This window comes from Xylocopa sonorina, unplaced genomic scaffold, assembly GCF_050948175.1.
Source record: "Xylocopa sonorina isolate GNS202 unplaced genomic scaffold, iyXylSono1_principal scaffold0273, whole genome shotgun sequence".
NCBI classification, from domain to species: Eukaryota; Metazoa; Arthropoda; class Insecta; order Hymenoptera; family Apidae; genus Xylocopa; species Xylocopa sonorina.
In genome coordinates, this window is record NW_027490344.1 from 494,353 (window position 1) to 520,300 (window position 25,948).

At 38.9% G+C, this 25,948-nt stretch overlaps 1 protein-coding gene and 1 pseudogene across 1 annotated transcript; both read left to right on the forward strand.

Moving 5' to 3' along the window:
* The first annotated feature begins 9,886 nt into the window (after positions 1-9,886).
* On the forward strand, positions 9,887-10,005 carry LOC143432453 (5S ribosomal RNA; annotated as a pseudogene).
* A 6,680-nt stretch (positions 10,006-16,685) lies between these two features.
* Positions 16,686-17,294, forward strand: LOC143432452 (uncharacterized). The gene is made up of 3 exons (XM_076909120.1): positions 16,686-16,797; positions 16,874-17,229; positions 17,283-17,294. The coding sequence occupies exons 1-3, from the start codon at positions 16,686-16,688 to the stop codon at positions 17,292-17,294; spliced, it is 480 nt and encodes a 159-aa protein (XP_076765235.1).
* Positions 17,295-25,948: the final 8,654 nt, after the last annotated feature.

Below are 25,948 nucleotides of genomic sequence, written 5' to 3' on the forward strand. Positions count from 1 at the left end.
CGCTCCATTATGAAAAGAGGACCGCGCGATTGCCATGCAAGGACAGCTATTCTTTCTAAGAATCACTGAGACAACCTACAAGTCTATTGTAAATTTAATTCTATAATAATTCTTTAGTAATGAACTAACGTGTTTTCCTACATTTTCAAAAATACTTTAACTCGCTTTTAAATGCCTGCTCTTGAGGACCTCCTTGGATTTCTCTTTTAAGACCCGCATATTTGTATGTGTCCTTTGCATAAACATCCCTCGCTAGAAGCAAAGGATCCTTCAAAAAACGCAATCTGGCGCGCAAATAGAGTGACATTGAGATATTCCTTAACCATCTTTTCCGGCATCAAGGATAGGTTGCCCTAAAATGTAGAGGGAGGTGAATAAACAAAAAATGCGTTACGCGATCGAGCGGAACGCGATCATCCGTCAGTTAAAATTTGGAGATCACAGAAGTAACATGGAACGAAAAAAACGTATGATAGCAAAACTGACGCGCTATGTGACACCGGATTCGGAGGACGAAGCGCCATGGAAGAAAAGGACCAGGAACATAACATTGGATATAGAGAGAGACATTAACATATTTCAAAAAATGCAATTTTCCAAAAACACAAGTACACAATTAACTCATACACTATCAACCGCACAAAATTACATATCGCCATACGCACTTCACACATTTCCTACCATACAAATTTATACATCAACATACGCAGCTCACACACTTCGTACCACGCATACATCGACATACGCACCTCACACACTTCCATCAACTTCTAGAAATTACCAACACACACACCCACTCTAATGGAAAAATTGGATTCCATCCTCGACAGTATGGAGGAGATAAAAATGCAAACTAGGTAAGTATACAATATATATATTATAAAATAAATTTCTAAATTTGTTGTGCCATTTTATAGCATTTTTCTATAAATGTTCATAGAAGTCTCCAGGAAGCTATTTATTCCTTAAATACAAGGGATGTACGAGCATTAAATATGGAAAAGCCGTCCTAGATTCCGCTTCATAGAATCGAAGCGTTAATACGCTTTCAGAGCTTGTAAGTATAAACATAGGAAGAATAGAATTATTTATTGTTATAAATTGCTATTAAATACATTTAATATGCATATTTATGTTTGCATAGGTTGCGTACCTCCAACAATTAGGCGGCTTCAGTGCAAAAGAAGCAATAGCCATACCAATGAAGGAGACCTTGCACGACACAATTTCGCCGCACCTCTCCTGGTACGACAAGGAAAGAAACAAAGCAACATTAGCTGTCAGGCGGTTGAAATTTGCAATATATAGTACGTATTAATTTTCCTTCGTATTCATACCTTGTTTCTATGTTGTATTGCAAGTAATGCATGTTCACTACTTTTTTCTTTCAGAAGCTGCATGTTGAAACAGTTATTTTCTAAAGCCTACCAGGAGGCAGTTTCAGGAATATGCGCAGCAGGTTCTGCGAGCTTGTAAAGAAAGGTACAGAATGTCAGCGGAACGATAGGGACCAGCTACTGTCCATTTTTGGAACAGAGATGAAGCTGACGCCGAAGAATTTTAAGAGGTACATTTTATTTCTAAACGAAAATACTCTCAATAACGTAAAATTATTTTAAATAACATTATATTTCACTATTTTATAGGAAAGCAAAATATATATATACGACGGTTTCATCTATTGTTTATTAATTATAATTAGTTATATCTTTATTATTGTCTATTAGTTATATCTTTACTATTGTTTATTAGTTATATCTTTTAATTTTATAGTTTAAAATACATATATGATAGTAAGAAGTAGAACATTTTTTTTGCACCCGTCTCACAGTCTATTGTAAAACATTTGCATGATTACTTTACATAAAAGCACTGTACAAGTACGCTAGAAAAAAGAATCGCGAAGCAGGATGGAAATGAAAGAATAAAGAATTGAAGTGAATTGTCTTCATTCCATTGTATTTTATATATCTCTTATAATTCCTACAAAAAAAAATAAAAAATTGTTAACGAAGTAATAGAAATATTGCATGTGTCGCGTCGCGAAATTGGTCGACTTCCTAATTACAGAATCAATTTTATGGTACGGACACAATTAAGTAGCTATTTTTGAGGACTTCCAAATATTACTTATCTTTTTCCTTATTACTTTAATTTTTCTAAATGCAGAGATTAGGGTCTTAAAGGTTGTTTTGGAATTTGTAAAGATTCGCATCTTTAGTGTCTTAACTCAATACCTATGACGTGCCATAAACTCAATACGCCTAATTAGTATTCCGTTCGACCGCGTAATCCCAAGCGTTACCCTAACGGATCTTTCCGGGATCCTACCTCTAACGACCGGGCAGCGATCATCTCTTCACCGAAGAAGAAGCAGCAAAAGAATCGACTCGTGGCTGCTTCGGTTTTTAATATATAAGATTGTACAAATATAAAATAGTCAGTATTAAATTAAGTATTAAACTAAACATTAACCCAACTACTAAACTATTCAATCAACACAAAAAAAGTCATCTTCAGCATTCCAACCGAACAATTACACAAGACGAAGTTAGGGATGTAACAGCATGAATTTTTATTTCATAAGTAATTATTATTTTGTAATTGTATCTTAGAAATAATATTTTCATTTTATGACAAGTTGAAAGAAGTATATATGGCTCTCTTAATAACGATAAATATTGGAAAACAACTATCAAAATGTCTATCAATACTCATATGTTGAACACCTACTGACATCTAACGGTTTTAATTTGTATGAAAACACAGGTTTCCTGTTAGCAAATGTGACCCAACGCCACTGCTGAGAAGATTCATGAATGGAACGACGACACACGTGTCACGATGGTGCTGATGCTGTGCGATTCACACGGCGTGTTACGTTGATGTCTAGAACGTGCTGACAACGCATGTCAGCATTTTAACTAACAAATACGGTCACAGATGGCTACAGATCTGCTGACACTCCTCGAAAGTGCCGCTAAAGTGCCAGGACGGTTTCGCAACCATCTTACCATGTGTTGTTTGAGTAAAAGTATGCAGAGTCAAAGTAAAGAAGTAGCGCGAAAAGGGAAGAAGAATGTGAAATACCAAAGTAATACAAGGAAAGAAGACTGAAATCAAATAAAAAGAAAAATTTGACACTGATCAAATTAAAAGCAACATAGTGATAACCGATAAATAAATGTTACAAAGAGTGACATCGAGGCTAAGTTAGTTTAAGTAAAATAGAATAAAATAGCTTAAGGCTGGTTTTAAGATAGCATAATATTAGAATAATAAAAAATCTAGTCCTTAGCTAATGAGGGCGATGTACCGGGAGTAAGGAATAATACTCGACCTTTTTGCTCTCAATTTTAATATAACAAACAACAATAATGGTATAACAAATTCTTAATAGTGGGGGCGGTGCTATGGCCACGATTCCTTCACATCGCTACGCGACTCTACTAAAACTCTGATCGAATTCACAATTCTAAACGAATGTGAAAGTTGTTCTAAACGAACTGTTCTAGACGAACCGAGTGTTCTAGACGAACTGTTCTAACCGAACTATTCTAACCGAATCGTTCTAACTGAACTGTCTGCTTGAATTGTTCTGACCGAACTGTCACGAGGATGAAAACGTCGTCCCTTAAAAATGCGTACAGAAAAGGATAGGAAAGCCAAGAATGCAAAGGATGGATGCACGGACGAGGAGAGTGAACGCTTCCACGAAACGCAACGGACGGAAATTGGTCATAAATAAACCAAGTTTAAGGATCTGCTGTACGCGACTGGGCAATGCTCAGTCGCGACGAAATCTCAAAGGAAACAATTGCTTGGCCCGGATGATGGACACGAACCAGACGGGTATCGGGTTTAGGAAGCGCGCGGGCCTGGTCGCCAAGTGCTAACCCGCGGTGACCAGACCTGCGCTGTGTCGTGGGAACGCATTGTTATCTCGCTAGAAAATTTACGACGAGAAAATACTCGTAATCGTAGCCGCCACATTAGTAACTTTAATATAAGATAGTTGGTAACACTTAGCGTAAGGATAATGTTAGAAAAAATATAAAAAAAAACGTCCTATTCCTTTTGAAGCCTTGGAGTTGTACGGACGTCGCAATAACAAATAAAAAAGTAGTTCACACGAAATACACTTGTTGATCATTTTTGAATAAGATCTCCCACTTTTACGAACCACCACAACATGATTTCTCAAACGCCATCTACCGATGGGAAATAATCTAAAACTAGTAGAAAATAGCAAACACAAATATAAAAATAAAGCTCAAACCACAGTAATAGAACGGCGTTCTTCTCCATACAATAGTACCAAAGTACAGTATCAGAATGCTTAGGGCAAGAAGAAAATAGCAAAAAGTTCAGTTGGTAATAATTAAATTCTAGTTCTGTAAAGCTGGTTACGTTCTAGGTTAAATGTAGTTCAAGGTGGTGCTAATAAAACCAAAAGGATAGAGGGATTCCTTCACATTTCCCGCGTCCTTCAATTTGGCCTTAAAACGAAAATTAGTGAGAACTTTCTTTTCATGGTACCTCTCCCCTCTGTATCGTTCCATATTGAAATATCTGTTACGGTGAGTGCTATCTAGTACAAAATTCAAAATTAATATCGTCATTAACGATCACGAATACCAGTACAGTATATTCTTTTTTCGCCTGCCACATTTATGATTATTACTTAGAAGCGCGTGGAGTGGAAACTGTCGCAGTAGTTTCGAGAAGCTGATTAATGTAAGTTGTTTGCTGTATTATATTATTGTTGGGTATGCATACGAGGACATGCCGATTGTTTTAAGGTTAGTGAAACAGTTTATGTAGAATATTAATATTTTGCTTGAAAAGTGATTTACAAAATGGCAATGTGAATTCGAGCTTTCGATTTTGTACATACACATATGTACATACAATCACTCCTGCTAATTTCGGTCACTATACATTTCTCGTATTTATTGCTGTATATAAGTAAGAATAATCTAAATACTATGTTGGTGCCATTTCATTTCTATATATAGGCGAAGCGATAACAAGAATTCATGAACAATTTAAAAAAACTATTCCATGTTTATTATTCCAAGCATTCTAAAATATGGATGACTGGGATTAATGGGTTAATATTAAGACATTTTATGAAAAGTAAATACTTTGTATATAATGCTTATGAAAAATTATGATTTTAATATTTTATCGTGCATCTATTGCGTTTAACTCAATGACATTATATTTAAATTTCTTCTAGTTTTTTTATGAAATCTGAATTAAATTTTTTAGCAACAGAGATAGTAACATAGTAGTATTAAAAAAGAACATAAAAACAAACAGTAAATATTTTTATCTGAAATTTTGCATGTGTAATAATGAAAGCGTGAAATCTTTATCAATGATGGTATCTAACACAATTGTAATGCATGGCAAAGCTAAACTTCGTTCATAGCTGCTCTGTTAGCGCTTTATAGTATGAAGGAATGAAATTATTTTTCCATGAAGAAAACCATGTAACAGACAAAAAAAAAAATGATTTTGAGAAGACTTTACATTTCTACATTGCTATAAGATACATTTAAAAGCGATTTATCAGTTAGGAAGGAAACTATATGCATTTGTATATATTGCATATGATTTACATGGTGTAGGAACAGTTGCGAGTATAGCTAATCATTTGATGAGTGGATTAATAATCTTATATTATTTAGGCGTATTAAAAATAGTTTGTGACGGTTTTCCCGTTACAATTCGCAAGAAAGGGGGTAATTATACCAGTAATACGGGGGTATATAACAATTTTAATCCGGGGTTAGGTAGGTGTACAAAATATCCGCGTGATTAGACTTTCCGCGGATTCGCCAACGCCAAGTAACGGAACAAATTAATTGCCTAACCAGTGGGTATTTCGAAGCTGCGAGGTTGGGACTTTTTGGGCGCCAGCTACTCAAGAAGTAGCAAAAACTAATGGCCTACGCAACCCGGGGAAACTCCGGGGCAGAATAACTCTCGAAACTTCGAAATGCTCCTTTGTTCGACTACGCCTAGCCGAATACGCAAATTCGGGTCGCGGGATACTGATCTCACGGCTTCTTTCTATATTGCCTCGACGCGGAATTACTAACAAGGAATACTGAATGTTACACGGTACGCCGCGAATGACCGGAGATCACCACCCGTTATACGATATAAAATACAATACACGTTATCAGAAATGCGGCAGGGAAAATGGGACGCTTTAGCGTATAAGGACTCACGCTCTCTTTTCCAGATTTCTGGGTACTCGTTCCTTTTCTTCTCTCTCTCTCTCTCCCCCTCTCTCTCTCTCTCTCCCTCTCTCTCTCCCTCCCTCTCTCTCTCTCTATCCCTCTCTCTCTCCCTTCCCTCACCCTCTCTCTCTCTCTCTCTCTCTCCCTCCCTCACCCTCTCTCTCTCTCTCTCTCTCTCTCTCTCTCTCTCTCCACAAAATCGCTCGTTATATCTTTCGTCTGGTCGCTTGCTAGCTCGCTCGCTTAATGCATTCGCTGGGGGTCTTCGGATCTCCTAGATACTCCTTAGGGCTCCTTGGTGGGGTAGACTGTATACTTCGGTATTGTTCGGGGCATCGATCGGTGGATTTCGGAGATCTTCTCTTCTCGCCCTCTCGGATGTCTCCAGGGGGGGTCCTCCTGATCATTTGAACTGCGGCGCGTATCGCGCGCCGCGCTTTCCACGGCTCATCTGCAGATCCGCTGTATATCTTGAATTTCTCTCTTAATGTGTTTAGGGGAGGGGTGGAGGTTCTTCTCACACCCAAAAACCATCCTATGTGTCTCCATGGACGATGGTAGCGGTCATATCTTCGCAGGGCCTTGGATCATATCCCTTGGATTTAAGGGTCTCCTCCTTTTACTCACTTTCCGACTCCTCCACCGTCGATCCCGTCACGCTACCTTGGCGCACAGCCCTTCCGTGAACCAGCGGTCTGCCTATCCGATGAAGGGACGTCTTCTGGGACGCTTCTGCCATCAGCTCGCCAGTTTAATCCGTAAGATAGAGAGAGAAGAGAAGGGTGGGGGAGGGGGAAAAGGTTCTACCATCGCGTACTTCACACTTCTCGCAAATACAGCTATTGCGATGGTCCGCGTCGCGCTTCTCGCATGGGTGGTGATCAGCGAGCTAAGCTAACCGAAGCAGGGGGAGGGGGGGGGGGGGTGAAGCGAGCTTTGTGACGTCACCACGTCACAAGTTTGTTTTAATGTTTTGAATAAATATTGCTGAAGTCATAGTCTTCATTTGATTTGAAGTTGTGAAAATGAGGCAGTAGTATTCTTTTCGTTTTGTTTGTAATTCAATTTTGGAATTTATTTACATTTGTCTAATTTATCCTACAAGTTTTCTATGGGATTTGAAACCAGAGATTATGGACATGGATGTAAAACTTTCAAGCCGTCATAGAACGAATATTCCTATACAATTCTTGTTTTTTGCTTAGGATCGTTATGTTGATCAAATTTGAATACATGAACTATTATACTTTTTCTTTATAAACCAAAAATCTACTCTTGTTAGCAAAAGTAATATTTTTCCATCAATCTTGAGATTTTTCAATGAAGTCATTGGCAAAAGTCAATCCTTTTCTTCTATTTATTTCATTTATATATGGCTTTCTTCTTGCCATTTGACTTTGGGTTGTTAAATCTATTAAATTTATTTTACTCGTTACTTTATGCATTGTTTCACACTAGTTTTTCCACATTTTTATGATGCATTTCTAAAGCCAATTGTGTGAAGTATTTACACGCAGATTTTTTTAATTGTCTACGTCATTAAAGTATTTCCCTTTCAATCAAAAAACTTTGGGATGGTTTTGTTTTCAAAATTCAATCTGGTCTTATCTTTCATATGTTTTAACAATATTTGTTAAGTCCCAGTGGACTTTACTGTTTGAAATATAGCCACATTTGGCAAACAGATATCCGTAGCAGGAATAATCTCCAAAAAGCCACTACTTTCGAAGTCGAGGTAATTACTGTTTACTCCACATACCTACTAAAGGTAGTCGTCGTTTCTTTAAATCTTTGTGCAGTTTTCCTATAAATCAAGTCGATGCGCTTTTTGGGTGTATTGCTTGCTACGGTCAAGATTAGGACATGCGGAACTCACGTGTGCGTCATTCGAGAGTAAGACTGGGTACCTGCGGGTGACCGACGGTTTGGGGCGGTTACTTTATCAGAATTTGCAGTAACCAATAATAGTCTACAGCCGCTTTCCTCACCAAACTTCGAGAAATGTGTAAGGACGAATCCGCATGTCCTAGCTAAATAACATACCCACCGGCGAGTCTTTATATACGCCGGAATAGTTAGAGAGTCCATGAGAACAACAAGTATTTGTCGAGAATCAATTTGTCGTGAGAATCAATGTGTCGTGAGAATCACAAGATTTTGTCGAGACTCAAAAGGAATTTGTCGAGAGTCTTAAGGGAGTAACAACCGTACGATATACATACACAAACCTTGTCGACTACACTCCCCATCAGTCACCGAAATACAAACTATAAAAAACATAAGTGGTTAAGGATCATTTTTCAACAAAGTCTAATCCCTTAATCACACCCACGTTAAATCAAACGTCGTGAATTAACAATATTCATGACTATAACTTCATTTATTACAAACAATTGTACTATTCTATAATGACGTTTACCTTTTCCCCTATAATAAATTACAAGTTGTCCCTTTTTCAAAATAATTCTTTTTTTTATGTATTAAATTTCAGATGTTAATAATCTGAGATACAACTTTCTATTAAGGTAAATTTATATTTCAGCAGCTTTTATACAAAACAAAGCTATTTTGCTCTTTTAATAATTTTTTTAATTTACTACGTAGTAGAATCTACAGAAGTGTTAGAATCTTAGTGTTACATCAAAATGATACAACCTTTTGTTTTTAGTATTATATCATAAAATGTTACTTTTGGAAATAAATTTGTTTTGTATTTTCAATCTACAATAAATACATAGTTTATCTTTTTACAAAATATTTAACATAATATTTAAATTATTCCTACTTATACATAACAGTAAATGCAGGGAATAAATATATGCATATATGTTCAGGATGATGTATTAAATGCTTATTTCTTTCAAATGCGTCTATGTGACTTCTTCTTCCAAGACTAAAGGTTGACTACCCAAGAGGACACGGTAAGAGACGAACATGTCCTCTTGGGAAAGTTTCCCCCGTTTTCGTACGGGCCGTTTCTCAAGTTCACTTGGATCTGGTCTATATCACCCGTTCAAGACGGACAGGCAACGCCATATATCAATGCATCTCCAGGCATCATAGGCATCTCCAGATGCCTATGAAAGATTCTCTCGACTAAGAGTTTATTTTGCATATTCAGGATGTTCGAGACAGGGTGCAAGGATACGAAGTCGTTTTTAGAGCTTTTTTATTTAATGCTTTACCGAGAGATCTCTTTACCTCGTCGGCGCGATATATTTCCCGTGCCTTTCAATTGGATATTCCCGTTTTTACTAAGTGCTAGTCGCTAACATTTTCTACCCTTCTCAGAGAAGGGTGGTGGTGCCTCTGGTGGGAGCTCACTTTGTCATTACCATATTTGGTCATGTAGCCAGATTTCCGCTGGGCCTGATACCTGTATCGGGTGACCAAAGGTAGCTTGACCATTGCAGTGGTCCCTTTGGAAATCCCCGGTTTATGGCTTCCGCATGTGGCATCGAGACCGCTGGAAAAAGTTTATTATCGCATACACGGAAAATGTTAAAAACTCAAAACGGTTCCTCAAAAATGGCTTGATTGCTGCGCATACCATAAAATGTGCTAGTTGTTTTTAGCGGAAGACCTTCTATTGTGTTCTACTGCTAGCCGCTACAGTCTGTTGTTTCGTTTTCGTCAATGATCATATCACGTATGACTCACCGGTTCTCGTCCGATCACCGAAGTTAAGATGCGTTGGGCGTGGATAGAACTTAGATGGCTGACCGCTTGGGAACTCCACGTTTTGTTCGCTTACATCCTTTTTTTTTGCCGTTTCTATCTTCTTTGTCACTTCTGCGTTTCATTTTCCGTCCACTTCTCTCGAATTTCGCGATCGAAGGGTGAAAGGGGGTTAGAAACGCTCGCTGTGTCGACTATAAAACGAGACACCAGCGAGGGCTCGGCAATTTTATTTCTTGCATCGTCAGGTACCTAACTGAACAAGGGAGCAATCCTGCCATGACCCACTCGAATTCACGAGGACCTTACAAGAGCGCGCGACAAAGAGGAAACGTACGACAAAGAACTCGTTGGCAGCATAGAGCAGCAAAGGTGACATCTGTTGCTTGACTTTCGTCAACGATCATACCACGAATAACTCACCGGTTCTCGTTTGGAGTTTCATGGCGTTGTGCGAAGAGTGCGGTTCGTCTTAGTAGTAAATATGGAGAACTGAATGCGAATGAGAAAGAATGCGAAATTACTATACAGTTTTTGTTTTACGTAATAAAACAAACAAAACGGTCGAATTCTCTTTAGCTGATTTACTAAACCAGACATAACCTTTTCACATAGCAACAAGTACAGACCACGCGGTCGACTAACCTTCTCAGTATAATCGATAGCGATGCAGCACAAACAAACAGTAATCCCGCAGGGAATCAGTTGCTAAGTGGAATAAGAAACGTTTATAAACAAGGGTTAGAAAACTCTCTAAAGAGGAAGTGGTCCAGAGAACCTGAAATGATGCAGCAGGAACGCAAAAGGCTATTATCATATAGAATAGAGACTGTGAATAGGTTCACAGTGCTTACAGAAAGCGAGAATATGGAAACAGATGTTACAACGAACAGCAAACAAAACGAAACAAAAGGTAATTATAAAAACATTGCAAGGAAACTACCACCCCCTATGATGCACGGCATAGTAAAGGACCATAAAAAGTTCGTAGAACTAATAAAGAATGTGGTGAGTAACAAATTTTTTATAAAATATCAGAAGGATGCAATTTGCGTGCATCTACAGGATCATACGGATTATGAAAAACTAAAACTAGCTTCGAGAGAAAGGAATCTAAGCTTCTATACATACACGAAGAAGGATGAGAAAAAGAAAGCCTATGTCATAAATGGACTATACGAGAACATAGATGAAATCAAAATGGAACTACAGGAAAAGGGTATCGGCGTGGACAATATTAAACAAGATGAAGGGTACTACAGGAGCATTATACATGATCACAGTGCCAGTCAGTATACACATCAAACAACTGCATGCAAGTATACCTCATATTTACAACACAAAAATCACATGGAATAACTATATTGCGGAAAGAAAAATAACACAGTATCACACATGTCAAGAATGGGGACATTCAGCCGTTAACTATTACGCGAAACCGGCATGCATGAAGTGTGCTGCAAAGCACCATATAAGGGAGTTTGAAGATCCACCAACAACACTAGCAAAATGTGTAAACTGCGGTAAGGATCATCCGACCAATGCCACAGTTTGTATTGCATATCAAAATAGAATAACATGGCTGGACAAATCCAAAACGCCAAAGCAAGATAGTAAAAATAAACACATGGAAGAAGATGTTTACAAACCCGATCTAAAACTCATGCATATTTTCCAGAACTGGAAAGAACACAACGAACTAAAACCACATCAACGACACCAATAATACAAATACCAACAACACATAATTATTGGACTCAAAATAGATACGTGGCGGCTACGATTCTAAGTATTTTCTCGTCGTAAATTTTCTAGCCAGATAACAATGCGTTCCCACGACATAGCGCAGGTCTGGTTACCACGGGTTAGCACTTGGCGACCAGGCCGCGCGCTTCCTAAACCCGATATCCGTCTGGTTCGTGTCCATCATCTGCGCCAAGCAATTGTTTCCTTTAAGATTTCGTCGCGACCGAGCGTTGCCCAGTCGCGTACGGTAGATCCTTAACCTTGATTTATTTATGACCAATTTCCGTCCGTTGCGTTTCGTGGAAGTGTTCGCTCTCTCCGTCCGCGCATCCATCCTTTTCATTCTTGGCTTTCCCATCCTTTTCTGTACGCATTTTTAAAGGACGACGTTTTCGCCCTCGCGACAGTTCGGTTACAACAGTGCGGTTAGAACAGTTCGATTAGAACAGTTCGGATAGAACAGTTCGTCTAGAACACTTAGTTCGTCTAGAGCAGTTCGTTTAGAACAACCTTTACATTCGTTGGGAATTGTGAATTCGATTAGAGTTTTAGTAGAGTCGCGTAGCGACGTGAAGGAATCATGGCCATAGCACCGCCCCCACTATAAAGAACTTGTTATACTACTATTGTTATTGTTGTTGTTATATTAAAATTGAAAGCAAAAGGTTGAGTATCATCCTTACTCCCGGTACATCGCCCTCAGATAAAACAAAATAATAGAATGTTATCACACAGATAAGGAGGAGAGTGTTTGTTGCTTCGCTGCCGTCGCAGTCCCAACTCTCGTAGGGTACAGTCATCCCTAGCGACCGACCGGAAAATTACCTCCGACCGCACGGAAAATCTCGCCATAAATGCTCGCGAAATCTGCGAACCCACAATACTCACGTCAAACAAATTATACAACAAGCGTTCCCAGTGACAGTACCGCATAAACCTGACAAAACAGGGAAAGCAAACGCAAAATGTGGAACCTCAGTTCTGCGAGCTGCTAACCATGAGAAAATCGACTGTCGCAGCCAAAAACAAGAACATCATCCCACCGAACTAAGCATAAGAAATCATGAAACAAGTAATACAAGCCTCCCTAACTCCCAAAGTACGCCGTAAAAAACGGCCAAGAGCAGAAACCGAATCTGAAATGGGCATTGACATCGAACTTCTTTGCGCTGTTATTGAATGTCCTGAAATCGCTGCCGAAACTCGCGTCCAAGGAAAAACCTCCGCCAATAATTCTCAATGGAACCCCAGCTGGCATCAACCTATTCATCAGCAAATTGAAAAAAATAACGAAAAAGTTCCAGCTAAAGAATATCGGCAGAGCCACCCAGATCCATACCACAAATCCCAAGAACCACCAGCACGTCAGAGCAATGCTCAAACTCAAAAACATAGAATTCCACACATACGGACTCAAATCAGACTTCAGAGGAAATACATATTCAGAGGTCTCACATCCACCTTTCAGCCATGCGACATACAAAAAGACGTCGAGCACCAAACTAACAAGCAGATCACAATGAAGGAGTATGTGTAGTATGTATGCGTGTTCAGGAGGTTACGAACAAAGTGTAAAAGTCAAGAATCTTTTGAAGAGCTTTTTTATTTCTTGTTTTTTCGAGGAATTCTCTGCGGAGACTGCTGTCTTGCAGTTTTCCTATTTTCCTCGTAGGCGCGTTACATACCTCGCGCCTGTTGATTGGATATTCCCTATCTTAAGCCACCGCCTTCTTAGAGAAGAGTGGTGGTGTTTCTGGTGGGGGCTTACTTTGTATGTTACCATATTTGGTTATGTAGCGAGATTTCCGCTGGGCCTAATACCTGCGCCGGGTGACCAAGGGTAGCCTGGCCTCGGGCAGTGGGCCCTTCGGAAATCCCCGGTTTATGGCTTCCGCATGTGCCATCGAGGCCGTTAGAGAAAGTTAATTACTGCATGTCTGGAAAATGTTAAAAGTTTAAAACGGTTCCTCAAAAATGGCTTTATTGCTGCGCATACCCTAAACCGTGCTAGCCGTTTGTAGCGAAAGGTCTTCTATTGTACCATACTGCTAGCCGCTACAACAATCCATCAAATAACCAAAACACTCGATGATGACACAAAAAAGTAGCTCCTATTATTTATGGGCGTTAATCACCCAGTGCTACAGACCCAGCGTGCATTGCAACTTGAAACAAAGGTGCGTCAGATGCGGAAAAGACCACGCCGCAAAGCATTGCGAGCGCACAAATACGCAAGTTAGATGCGCAAACTGCAATCAGCAACACGTTGCTAGCTACAGGCAATGACCAACGAGGAAAAACTACGTGGAAAAAAAACCATAAGAGTCACTAGCGCATATAACCTCACAATCGTCAACAATACTGGCGTACCAGTTCCATCCCAACAATACCGGAGTAGGACGGACGACCTCTCCTACGCGGAAGCAACCAGGACCCGGATTGTGCACCACTCATCAGCCAATCAACCTTCTACCGGTCATAAACCCTCCGAAGGCAACCAGGTAGAACCCCCGACGACCATCTCTTGGACACCCATCGGAACTCCTAGAACTTTATAAGGAACTGAACAGCCTGAATATCGCCCAGATCATCTCTGAAATTAAAGCGTTCATCAGGGAGTAGAAGTGTGGCGGCACTCGCCACCAGAGGGACAGCACCGTTTACACTTTCCTGAAAGTACTCGATGACCCATCCTTTCCAATATATAGAAGTTCTGACCTGTCCCTAATATCCCAGCGTCTTAAGGCAGGGCCTGCTAGGTAGCCTTACTGATGAGTCCACTAGCAGGCCCAGGACGATACGTTCTTCCCCTCTCTTTTCCTTCCTTCTTTCTTCCTCCATTTTTACAGCAAACCGAAGCAACGCCGCTTCAGAAGTAAGCCAACTCAGATACCGACAAAGCAAAAGCAATCCTAAAATACAGGCACATATTTGAACAAAATGATTCCTAACCGAACCCAATCACCTACCCTCATGATTTACAATGTACAATACCCCCGATTGTCCCCCCGATTGGCATTGTCCCCGACGATGAGAGGGATATGGTCGTTGAAGAATTCGTTAAGACGGCGAGCCTTGTCGATATAAGCAAATATACTGTAGCGAAACCTTCTGTCAGCAACTTCGATGTCGGCATGCAAAAGAATTGAGTGCGCATGCGCGCCATAGCATATAAAATTCCAGTTCGCAGAGCCATCTGGATTTCAGTTTCACTTGCATTTTTTTACCCTCTATCTACCCAACTTATATTTACATACACATATATATCTTATAGCATATTTATTTCTTTATTTATTTATTTATATTGTGACGTGGTGATGTCAGAAGACTGGACCCCCCCTTTTGTTAGCTTTAGCTCGCTGATCACCACCCGTGGGAGGAGCGCGACACGGACCATCAGGATAGCAGTATTTACGAAAGGCGTAAAACATGCGTTGTGAGGGCCTTTTCCCTTCCCCCCTCTTTTCTCTCTCTCTCTATTTTATGGTTTCGTCTGACAAGATGGAAGAAGGAACGACCATGGAAAAGATGTCCTTCTGGCGAACTATCAGACCGCGGGTTTATGAAAGGGCTGACTGACTGTGAAGTCATGAGGGGTCGACGGTGGAAGAGTCAAAAACTTGATCAATTAAGAAGACCCCTCAACCCGAGGAACACTAGAATAGGCTCTGCAATGATGTGTCCTAGACCGAATGGCCCAGATGTGGCACGCATCGAAGAGACGCTGAGAAAGATGAAGTTAACACTCAATTGCCACGAGTCGGTGTCCTAGACCAAATAGCTCTTATGTGGCAAGCGTCTGATGAACGTCATAAACATCCCACTCCCGCTAACGGCATATGAGGAACATCGTCGAAGAACAAAATTCGTCGTACAAATCGTCGAAGACTGAAAATTAGTGATGATCTAAATACACAAAAGGCCTCGCTCTGTAATACCAGAAAAACGAGACCCTAACACGTATATCTCTGCTCACTGTAGAAACAGTGCATAGCTGCATAGCTTCACTGCCAACTGCTTGCGTCGAGCGATTCTCCTCTCTTGTATTAGGATTCACAGTCTTCTGAACGAGAAATACATCGTTCAAAAAATCCAGTCGAAATTTGCTTCGACCGACAATTCCTCAGTCGGTCAAAGTCCTTCTTTCATGAAATAAAAAGACCAGGATCCGAGTGAGCGAGCACGCGTGCATGTAGTGAGTTCGCCTCCCCAAGTTTCCCCGTGGATGCTCCGTCGGTTAGGACACGTCCCTGGAGGCGGAGTAACTGAAGGACTCACCCGCGGAAAAGGCACCGTAGCACATCTGGATTTTTCCATCGCCCGTTTCAGTGCCACGGTGTAAACTGGGAGGTAGAGGACAAACCAATTGGCATATACCCGTATCGATGAGGTGGCAAGTCGGACACCGTCCGGGTGCTAGACTAATGATAAATCTCGATACATTATATTAAAGATATGTTTCCCGTTCCCCGCGCTTAATTTGTAACCTCTTTGTCGAACTCCCTTTGCGGATTGTAACGGATTTCCGTCACAAAAATTTGGCGCCCAATTTGGGCCCTGAGAATTTTCGACAAGAAAGTGCTCGCCTCGACGGGACACAACCGGTATTAGAGATTTGAACTGTAACGTTCGAGAGTTCTGTTTACGGGTCGTAGTGACCCATTGGGAACGTTACCATTTTTCTTTGTTCGAGCGAGGATCACCACATGCGTTATCGCTCCGGCGTATAATATTTCAAGGCCGCTACTGTTGACTGCCGGTTGCCAGGTCGGATTCACAGGAATTGAAGATTCAAAATTTGTCTTCCTGTTAACACTTTGACTGCTACGCCAAAATCATGTTTTGTTCGGGACGCCACAGGAGTCCTTTTATTATTTACAGCATATAATGGCAAAATAAAAATTAATTGATTGCAATATTCATTTAGTAGGAACTCTAAGAAGAGATAGAAAGGGAATACCTGTCGACGTCAAATTTAAAAAATTGAAACAAGGTGAACTTATCGTTATGCAAAATAAGAAGGGGATTACGGTCCTCAAGTGGAAAGACAAAAGAGACATTTTTATGCTTTCAACGAAACATTTGGCCGAAATGGTAGAGGTTCGCAAAAAAAAATTATGTTTGTGATAAACCAGTAGTAGGTGTAGACTACAACAAAGGAAAATGTACTGTAGATTTATCAGATTAAATAATAGCGTATTCTACACCATATAGAGGAAACCTCAAGTGGTACATAAAATTAGCTTTAGAGTTATTATTGAATACATCAGTCTCGAACGCGCCGATACTCTATAAACTCGCAACGAAAACAAAAATCAAGGTACCAGAATTTAGAATGGCACTCGCAATGTACCTTACACAGTGCCATTCACCAACACTGTTAAATACACCTGTTCGACGAAGATTGCTGCACGAAATGCAGAAGAAAGAAGGGCAAGCGTACCTGGAACGAAAATTTTGCAAAGAGTGTTATAAAGAAAAAGTCAAACTGTTAGAATCAAAAATTGCTAAAAATCGGACCAGAAAGGTGACCACCTACTGTCCAGATTGCGTTGATTGACGCCACATTTGTGTTTAAAGTATTTTAACAAAGTGCACCGTTAGATGCAAGACTAGTTCTAATGTTTTCTTTTATTGATGTTCTAATAAAAATTTTCAATTGTTCAATAAGGCACTTTTTATTTCAAAGTATCTTCTATATATCGGCCATATTCAAAATGCACTAACTGTCAATTCTCATTCATTTTTTACAATTGTAAACAGTTGAAGCGCTCCGGCCACCAATGACAACCGTCGCGTCACAAGAAATATCGTGGCCGGTCATATATGACCAACATGGCAGTCAAAGTGTTAACCTTCTTGGGCCATTTCAGTGAGAGTAGTTCTGGCTTCCTTTTCATTTTAAGACATGACACCGACATCCGTGGAGTCTCTGAAACTCCTTTAGGCACTAAGAAAATACAAAGACACCGCCGAATATATTAAACTAAAGTTAAACGGACTCACAGCCCAAGTGTGAGTAATTGGTTGTAGGGGAGCAGCAGTGCCAAAATATACGGTGATGGGTATGAAATACTGTATGAAATGATGTTGATCCTGGACATATGGACCATGGCAACTTTTCAAAGATATTAAAAGCGATGAAGCTAACTGACTCGTCGTATGGTCAGTCACTACACGGTAATGGTAGGCTATTGACTAAGGAAGTTCTCATTGCCATTAACTATCAAGGGACTACTGACATCCTGGATACTGACCACACCTTAAGACAGTATATTGAACTTAATGACCAATGGTATGATGAGTGCTTATATCAGATAGATTTATGGAGATTGGGACAGTCAGGGGGGATTTACTTCACGTGTAGACCAAAGAACGAACCGAAGAAGAAGAAGAAGACAGAAAACGACGATTACTTGTGGGCAAGAATTTACAAGAGCTGGAAGAGCTAAATGAAGAGGGTCACAGATTTAATCTATTTTCGGATGCAAGGAGTCGCCTGTTACACTACATACTGTTGGGTGATATATATATATACAGAGTACTTTTTATCTAGTGCCATACACTTCTAATAAACAAAATTTCAGCTAGAAAAAAAAAAAAAAATATATATATATATATATATATATATTATATATAATATTATATATATTATATATATATTATTATATATATAATATATATATATTATATATATTATTTATTAAAAATATGATATCTTCGTTTTTTTCATTAATGAAACCTTTACTTTTAAGATATTATATGTTTGTTACCGATATATTTGTATACATAGGTATTAAGTATATATAAAATAACTTTAAAATAAATTTTAAAATAAAATATACAATGTATAATATATTTTTTGTATTTTTCATTATATTTTTTCTTGTTTATCTTGTATAATATTTATGTTCTTACATTTTTATAGTTATAGTAACATGTGTATTTTATATTTTTTCGATTTTTGCTTTCTTTCCTTGTTTTTCAGTGTATTAGAAATAATACATTTATTATTTTTATTAAATTTTGATTAACTAAACGTAAAAATAAGTTGGGCAGATAGAGAGTAAAAAAATGCAAGTGAGATTGAAATCCAGGTGGCACTGCGATTTGGTTGCTTCTGTCGCGCATGCGTACTCAATTTTATGGTACACCGACATCAAAGGTGCCGACAGAGAGTTTCGCTACTGTATACTGTGATACAATCATCATCGGGCCTGCTAGACTTATAGACCTCATAGAAGCTGGTATAGAAAAGCCCTTGAGAAGGCAGAGAAAAAGCGTTAGATCGGCCGAAAAAAGTGGTGTGAACATGACAACAAAGTTCTCAGGATTAGAATTTTGAAGCCACAATTACTCACTGGTTCTTACAGGACTGAACAATATGCCTGTTAGGGCTGGTTAGTTGAACCAGAGATTGCGATCAGATGAACATACACGTGCATGGTTTCTTCCAAGTCGGCCTGTATCTAATATCTTTAGAAAAATGAAACTAACATTAAAAACCAATACAGAAATCTAGAAACCAGAAGATGAAGAATGTGTACTCATCACCTGGTCGAAGATAGTGAGGGCAATGTAACGGGAACAAGGAATCACCCTCAACCTTTTTGCTCTCAATTTAATATAAAACAGTCAACAATAGCGAAACAACAAGTCTTTAAATATGTGGGGCGGTGCTATGGCCACGATTCCTTTCACGGCGCTACGCGACTCTAATGAAACTCTAATCGACCTCACAATTCTAAACGAATATGGAGGTTGTTCTAAACGAACGGTTCTAGACGAACCGGGTGTTCTAGCCGAACTGTTCTAACCGAACTATTCTGACCGAATCGTTATAACCGAACTATCGCGAGGACGAAAATGTCGTCCCTTAAAAATGCGTATAGAAGAGGATGGGAAATCCCAGAATGAAAAGGATAGATGCACGGACGAGGAGAGTGAACGTTTCCACGAAACGCAACGGACGGAAATTGGTCATAAATAAACCAAGGTTAAGGTTCTGCCGTACGCGACTGGGCAACGCTCTGTCGCGACGAAATCTTAAAGGAAACAATTGTTTGGCCCAGTTGATGGACACAAACCAGACGGGTATCGGGTTTAGGAAACGCGCGGGCCTGGTCGCGAAGTGCTAACCCGCGGTGACCAGACCTGCGCTGTGTCGTGGGAACGCATTGTTATCTCTTTAGAAAATTTTAGGAGTAGAAAATACTCGGAATCATAGCTGCCACAATAGTATCATATTTGTTATTAGCGACGGGACAGGGCGGAGTGAGCACTCGTTGTCGAGCGAGACCACGTTGTTATCCTTATTAGTACCCGTAAGTATCCGACTTCCTATTCCCGTCCCTGTTATCGGGCCGCGCAAGGAATAATTAGGGTAATTGAAAAAACAAAGATCAGTATCGAGATAGTTATTGAGTTGGAGCAAGACACGCAATACGTGTTTAAAGCATCCCGTGTGCCGATGCTCCATGAAACGCTGTACATCTAACCGTTTCTTTGTTCCCTTTCCTGGTTGTCCCTTCTTTTCGGTCCACTATCCCGATGCGATACTGAATGAGTGCAAGTGTGAGTGCTTGTTCAGGTTGACTAAGAGACAACATTTGGCACCTTCTTTTATGCTAAAGAAGCCGTGACGTCAGTATCCCGCGGGTCGTAATTGCGTACTCGACTAGCTGTGGCCGAGATAAGGAGCCCTTCGAAGTTACGAGATTCATCCATTCTCGTAATTTTCAGATTCGCGTAGTCCCTTTTGAGTGCTACACTTCGTGTAGCTAGCGTCCTCGCGTTTTGAGTTACTTCGTAGCTTTGAAGTCCTCCCAATAAGCCGACTATTTTGTGTCTGCGAACACACCCAAACTTGTACGTAGACGAGTATCTCATAGCGAGAGATCGAGTTATATTGAAATCCGTTTTAACCGATACTGTGTTCGCGTAGTTAATCCCTCCCCGAGCTCCCCGGGCGAGGATACGCCGGAACTTCGTCATAACATTCATATGATTTTTAACAAATAATGAAATATAATTAGCATTACTTTATTCTTTCTTTATTTCGTAATGTGATTTTTGTAAATACCATTTGAAATTTTGGTTTTTATGAGCTTTTTTCTCAAACCTTAGAAAATTCGTCAAATTGACCCGGTAATCTTCGCATAAGTATGAAACTTTTTTGCAATATTGTACCAAATGTATCATTAGCTCTTAATATATTATAGAATATTAATTGTAGGACTAACTTGGCGCTCAGCGGCCTGCCACTGAACGTCCCATCCTTTCCATGGGATCCCGCACTACTCAGCTTATAAAATTTCTTTCAAAATTGAATATTCATAGATAAGAAATTTCAAAAAAAAATTCAAAGAGTAGGAAAGTAATTCAAAAACATTAAATACTATTGACCTATACTCTTATGCATTGACAACAATATTACAGGAAAAAGAAGAAATAATTTGTACTAATAAAGTTACTACCAAAACTTGTTGGTTCATCGGCTTTTGGTTTTCATTAACTTGACCATTCTTGATTTCCGCCAAGATCATTGAGGATTCAAAAGTAAATATGTACGTACTGTGAATAGAAACTAATATAAATTGTAGTAAAAAATATGTAATGCAATAATTGTAAAATACAATAAACTCACAAGTTTAATTAATATTTCCTGTGTGATATGATATAACAGATCACGATACATATTTTTAAAATGATAGTATTTTTTAGGCACATATGTGTATGGTGTCTGTAAAACTCGATCAATATTGATCGTAAATAAGCAAAAGATCGACCATCTAAAATCCATCGATGATACTAAATATGATTAGAATTAAACCAATATTTTTCAATTTAAAATCAATAACTCTGTTTATGCTTCACGATTTCGCGATTCGTAATTACAGAGTGCATTATGAACATATATGCACTCTCCCGAAATAATACCAATTTATAGACAATCTTTAAAAATAAATCGTAACGCTCTGGAATCACAAAATCGTTTTTTTCATCAGAACGAAACACATTTTTTAAGGTAGAACGCTGTTACTGCAAGAAGATATACTACACAATTATTTAGAAACAGGACATGCTCTTCGCAAAAACATACATTTGCTGCCACACCGATAAGTTTTCGTTATCTAATAAAAGTGAAAGCAATAATTTATTTGGTTCATATTCAAATGCTACGACCAATATACTGCATCCAGATAATTCCGGGATCGAAGAAAAATGTCTGCCTACGATATTTTCTACCTTAGAATTTATTCTTCAAAATTTTTTCGTTACAGTCTTCATTTACTGTAAATAACCTTTTACTGTAAATAACCGATCTTCTGATATCCTATCTTGCGTCTCACATTTTCAAATGGGACAACGAAAAATCACCTAAGCATCTTCCAATTAGTACGAAAATTGTTCTCTGGATTAACATAGTACGTGTAGATAGCACTGTACGTGACAACTACTGGCTTGTGGCTATGTAAATGTAACTGCTAGCCAGCTTTAGAATTCTTTGTTGCGCATTAAGCGTCGCTTGTTTAATTTTCACAGCAGAAATAAGCTTTGATGCGATTTTCTTTTCCTTCCATTTTTTGTCATTAGCACTGAAGTATTACAATACTTTCCAAACGTGTATTGTTTGTTATGATCGTTGGTGATGTTAATCTTTTCAAAGGGATACCATTTTATCACTATGCTCAAGACTCCACTGACAATTCGTGTAGGATTGCAGGTATCTTGTTAAACTTCCTATCCGGATTCGCAATAAGGAGAACAGAACTTCGCTTTGGACACCATCAGATGTCATTAGTTAGACCGAGCAGTCAAGAAAGAGTGGTTAATGTGGCCCAATATGGAATTTATGATTGCCATCATATCCCCTATGACAGTATTAGCTTTTCACCAGAAAAGAGAGACTCAGTGACCCACTTTTTTGGTCCGTTAACTACTTTCTTATGTTACCTGATATCAGATAGACAGAGTTTCATACGGTAAGTGCGCTTAGTAAGCGCTTCGTACTTCAGTTCCATGCAACAGGAAGGGGCTTCATAGTGTCTACGAGTCGAAGTAACGGAGTTCTAACGCTTCATGCAATGCCATGGTGCATCTTTTTCCATCGTTTCAGAGTAAGTAAGCTGTAATCTTCTATGCATAGCATTATGCTTATCTGCTCTTACATTTCAGAACAGTGTGGATTCTTCAGTTCCATACAACAGGATGGCGCTTCATAGCGTCTGCGTGTTAAAGCAATGGAGTTCTAATGCTTCAAGGAACGCGATGGCGCACCTCAACTATTACTCTAATATACTGATATACAAACTAATAACACATTAACATACCAATATACATATGTTTACCTACAACACATACAAATATGGTTACTATCTTAAAATATATAATCTTACTTAACCGCTTTCTAAAATATGTATTAAAACAACTATGATTTAGGTGTTAACCTCCTAGTTCGCCTGAATCCATGACTTCATCTGGTCTTGTCCTACGATTTCTGTAAATGGTACGCGGTTTAGCTGGAATCCTTCTACGTCTGTTACGATATATCTATCCCTATCTAATATTTTCTTTATACTATAGGGGCCCTTAAATTTCGGTATTAGCTTTTTGTTTATTCCCAGTGTCGAATCTACATTACGAATTACTACGTAATCTCCAACTCTATATTCGGTTGCTTTTTTATGCTTATGTTATATGTGCGTTCATTTGCTAGCTGTGAGTTTGCAATGTTCATCGCCGCCTCTCTTCGTACGGATTGAGGATCCCTATGTGCTTCCCCTTCGACTTCTAGGTTCGCTCGTAGGTTGTCTGGCACGTTGCCGTTCTGAATTATAACGAATAGTAATTCCGAGAGGCATTTGCCCGTCGATCGGCAGATCGTGTTGTTTAAAGCATATTCTACTTTCCCTACGATCCGGTCCCATTTCCCAGGTGTTTCCGATGATTTTGCTAGGATTGGAGTAATAATTCTGTTATCTCGCTCAACCTGTCCTTTTGCCCGCGGAGTTCCTACTGCAAGTAGCACGTGCTCTACTCGGTTGTTTTCCATGATCTCTTTGAATGCACTCGACGTAAATGTTATTCCCCTATCACTAATCAGTCGTCTGGGTGTAATGTATGTTCTGAAGTATTTTATTAAAAACTCTATCGCTTCCTCTGATTTTGTAGTTTTGCAAAGATATAATCTAACAAATTTCGTAAATCCGTCTATGATAACTAATATAAATTTATAGTTTCTGTCGCTCTTTTCCAAGGGACCATAGTGGTCGACATGGATCGTTTGTACCGGCAAGTCACCCTTTTGCAGGCTATGTAAGTTACCTTCCTGTTTGTCACTAAGTGGAGAAAAATTCGATATATTTTAAGCAATTTCCAATGTACTGTCGGACTTTCTGCCGCATTTTCGGAAACTAATACACTCTGGTTAGATATTCTACTACTTTATCGACTCCTAAGTGTCTTAAATTGTCATGACATGTTCTAATTATATTATTTTCTAAGCAAGCCGGTATATAAGATAATAACTTGTTGTTTCCTATTCTCTTGTAGACTAACCCATCCCTTAATTCGTAATATTTATCTTCGCTTATTTCTAATCGGTTTCGCAGTTCACGAATAGTCTGATCTTAGTATTGTTTATTTGAGAGCGTTTGTTCCAGTGTGTCTGATTTTAGTATCAGCATCGCGTTATAGCGACTTAATGTGTCTACGTGCAATATCTTAGTTCCGCTTCTATGTTCGATTTTATAATCATAATCTTGCAAAGACATTGCCCAACGTGATATTCGCGGATTAACATTTTGTTTGCTGAGTGTTAATCTAAATCTATCGCAGTCAGTTATTATTTTAAGTGGGATACCGGATAACTAAATATGGAATCCTTTAATTGCGTAAATTACTGCTAAACATTCAAGTTCGAAGCTGTGGTATTTTCTTTCTTGCGTCGCCGTTCTTTTACTAAAATAAAATACTAGTTTAAAAACCTTATTTGGCTGTTTCTACAGCAAAATTGCACCGAATCCACTACTACTCGCATCATAATGCAGTTCTATTTCCAACTTCGGCGAATAAATTGCTAACACCGGATCCTTTGTCAAACATTGTTTTAACGCGACGAGTGCTTGGTTCTCCTCTGGCCCAACACGAAAAACGGTAATTTTTCTTAAAAGATTACTGTACTAAGGTAAATCACATATTGGTCTTGCAGTAATTGATTAATCCTTAATAAATTTCCGGAAATAGCTTCCTAAACCTATAAAGCGTTGCGCTTCATTAGCGTTTTTGGATACCAGGTAATCTACAATGAAATCGATGTTTTCCTTTGTTGGTGATATGCTGTTATTACTAATTGAGTATCCTAAATAAACAATCTGTTGGAATAAAAACGAAATAAATTATAAATTATGCTGGTTTGCTAGTCTAAATACCTCTTTCAAAATATCCAGATGTTCGTTAACAGTTTCTGTTGCTATTAAAATGTCGTCAAGGTACAATAAAATTTTATTCTGTGTTATTAAGTCATTGAAAATTTCGTTCAGATATCTTTAGAAAATATGGAGTCCGTTGGTTAAGCCAAATGGCATCTTCAGGTATTCATAAAGGTGTCGTAAATTACGTGTATTTAATAAATGATTCCGAGACTTTCACGTAGTGAAATCCGTTTGTTTGATCTAATTTTGAAAAATATAATTTATCTCTAAGCTGATCTATATAGTCATCGATTAGTGATACCGGAAAATTGTTTCTAATTGTATTTTTATTTATTTCGCCATAATCTACGCAAAGTCGAATTTCTACGGTTTTCTTCCTTACTAATACTATTAGTAAGGGCTGGCACATGGCGTGTTACTCGGTCAGACGATGCCCTCCTTCAACAAATCATCTAAAAGTGTCCGCAATTTTTCTTTGTCCGGAGAAGCTAATTTCCGTGGTCTAAAACTAATTGGCTTATACATTTTTAATGCAATTACGGCCTCGATTGAACATGGACTGTGCCCTTCCCTGTTTATTTCATTGCAGCTATTTTGATTTATTTGTTTTATTGTATTAGCACTATCGCTGTCTACTTAAGGATCAGTCTGCAGTTCGTATTTCGCTGAAGTTGGGTTTCCCAGATATTCTACTTGTAGTATTTGTCTAATAACAGTCTTCATCCCTGAGTCTCAGCGCTCATTTTCTTTTACTCTAACCTCTACCGACTGTTTCCCGAATACTACCGAGATTGTTGGTGAATGAATAAAATCTCGGCCTAATAATGCGGCGTA

Coding starts and splice junctions, on each gene's coding strand:
- LOC143432452 (XM_076909120.1), top strand. CDS start 16,686: ATGCAAAATAAGAAGGGGATTACGGTCCTCAAGTGGAAAGACAAAAGA. Junction 16,798..16,873: donor GGTTCGCAAAAAAAAATTAT/GTTTGTGATAAA, acceptor ATTAAATAATAG/CGTATTCTACACCATATAGA.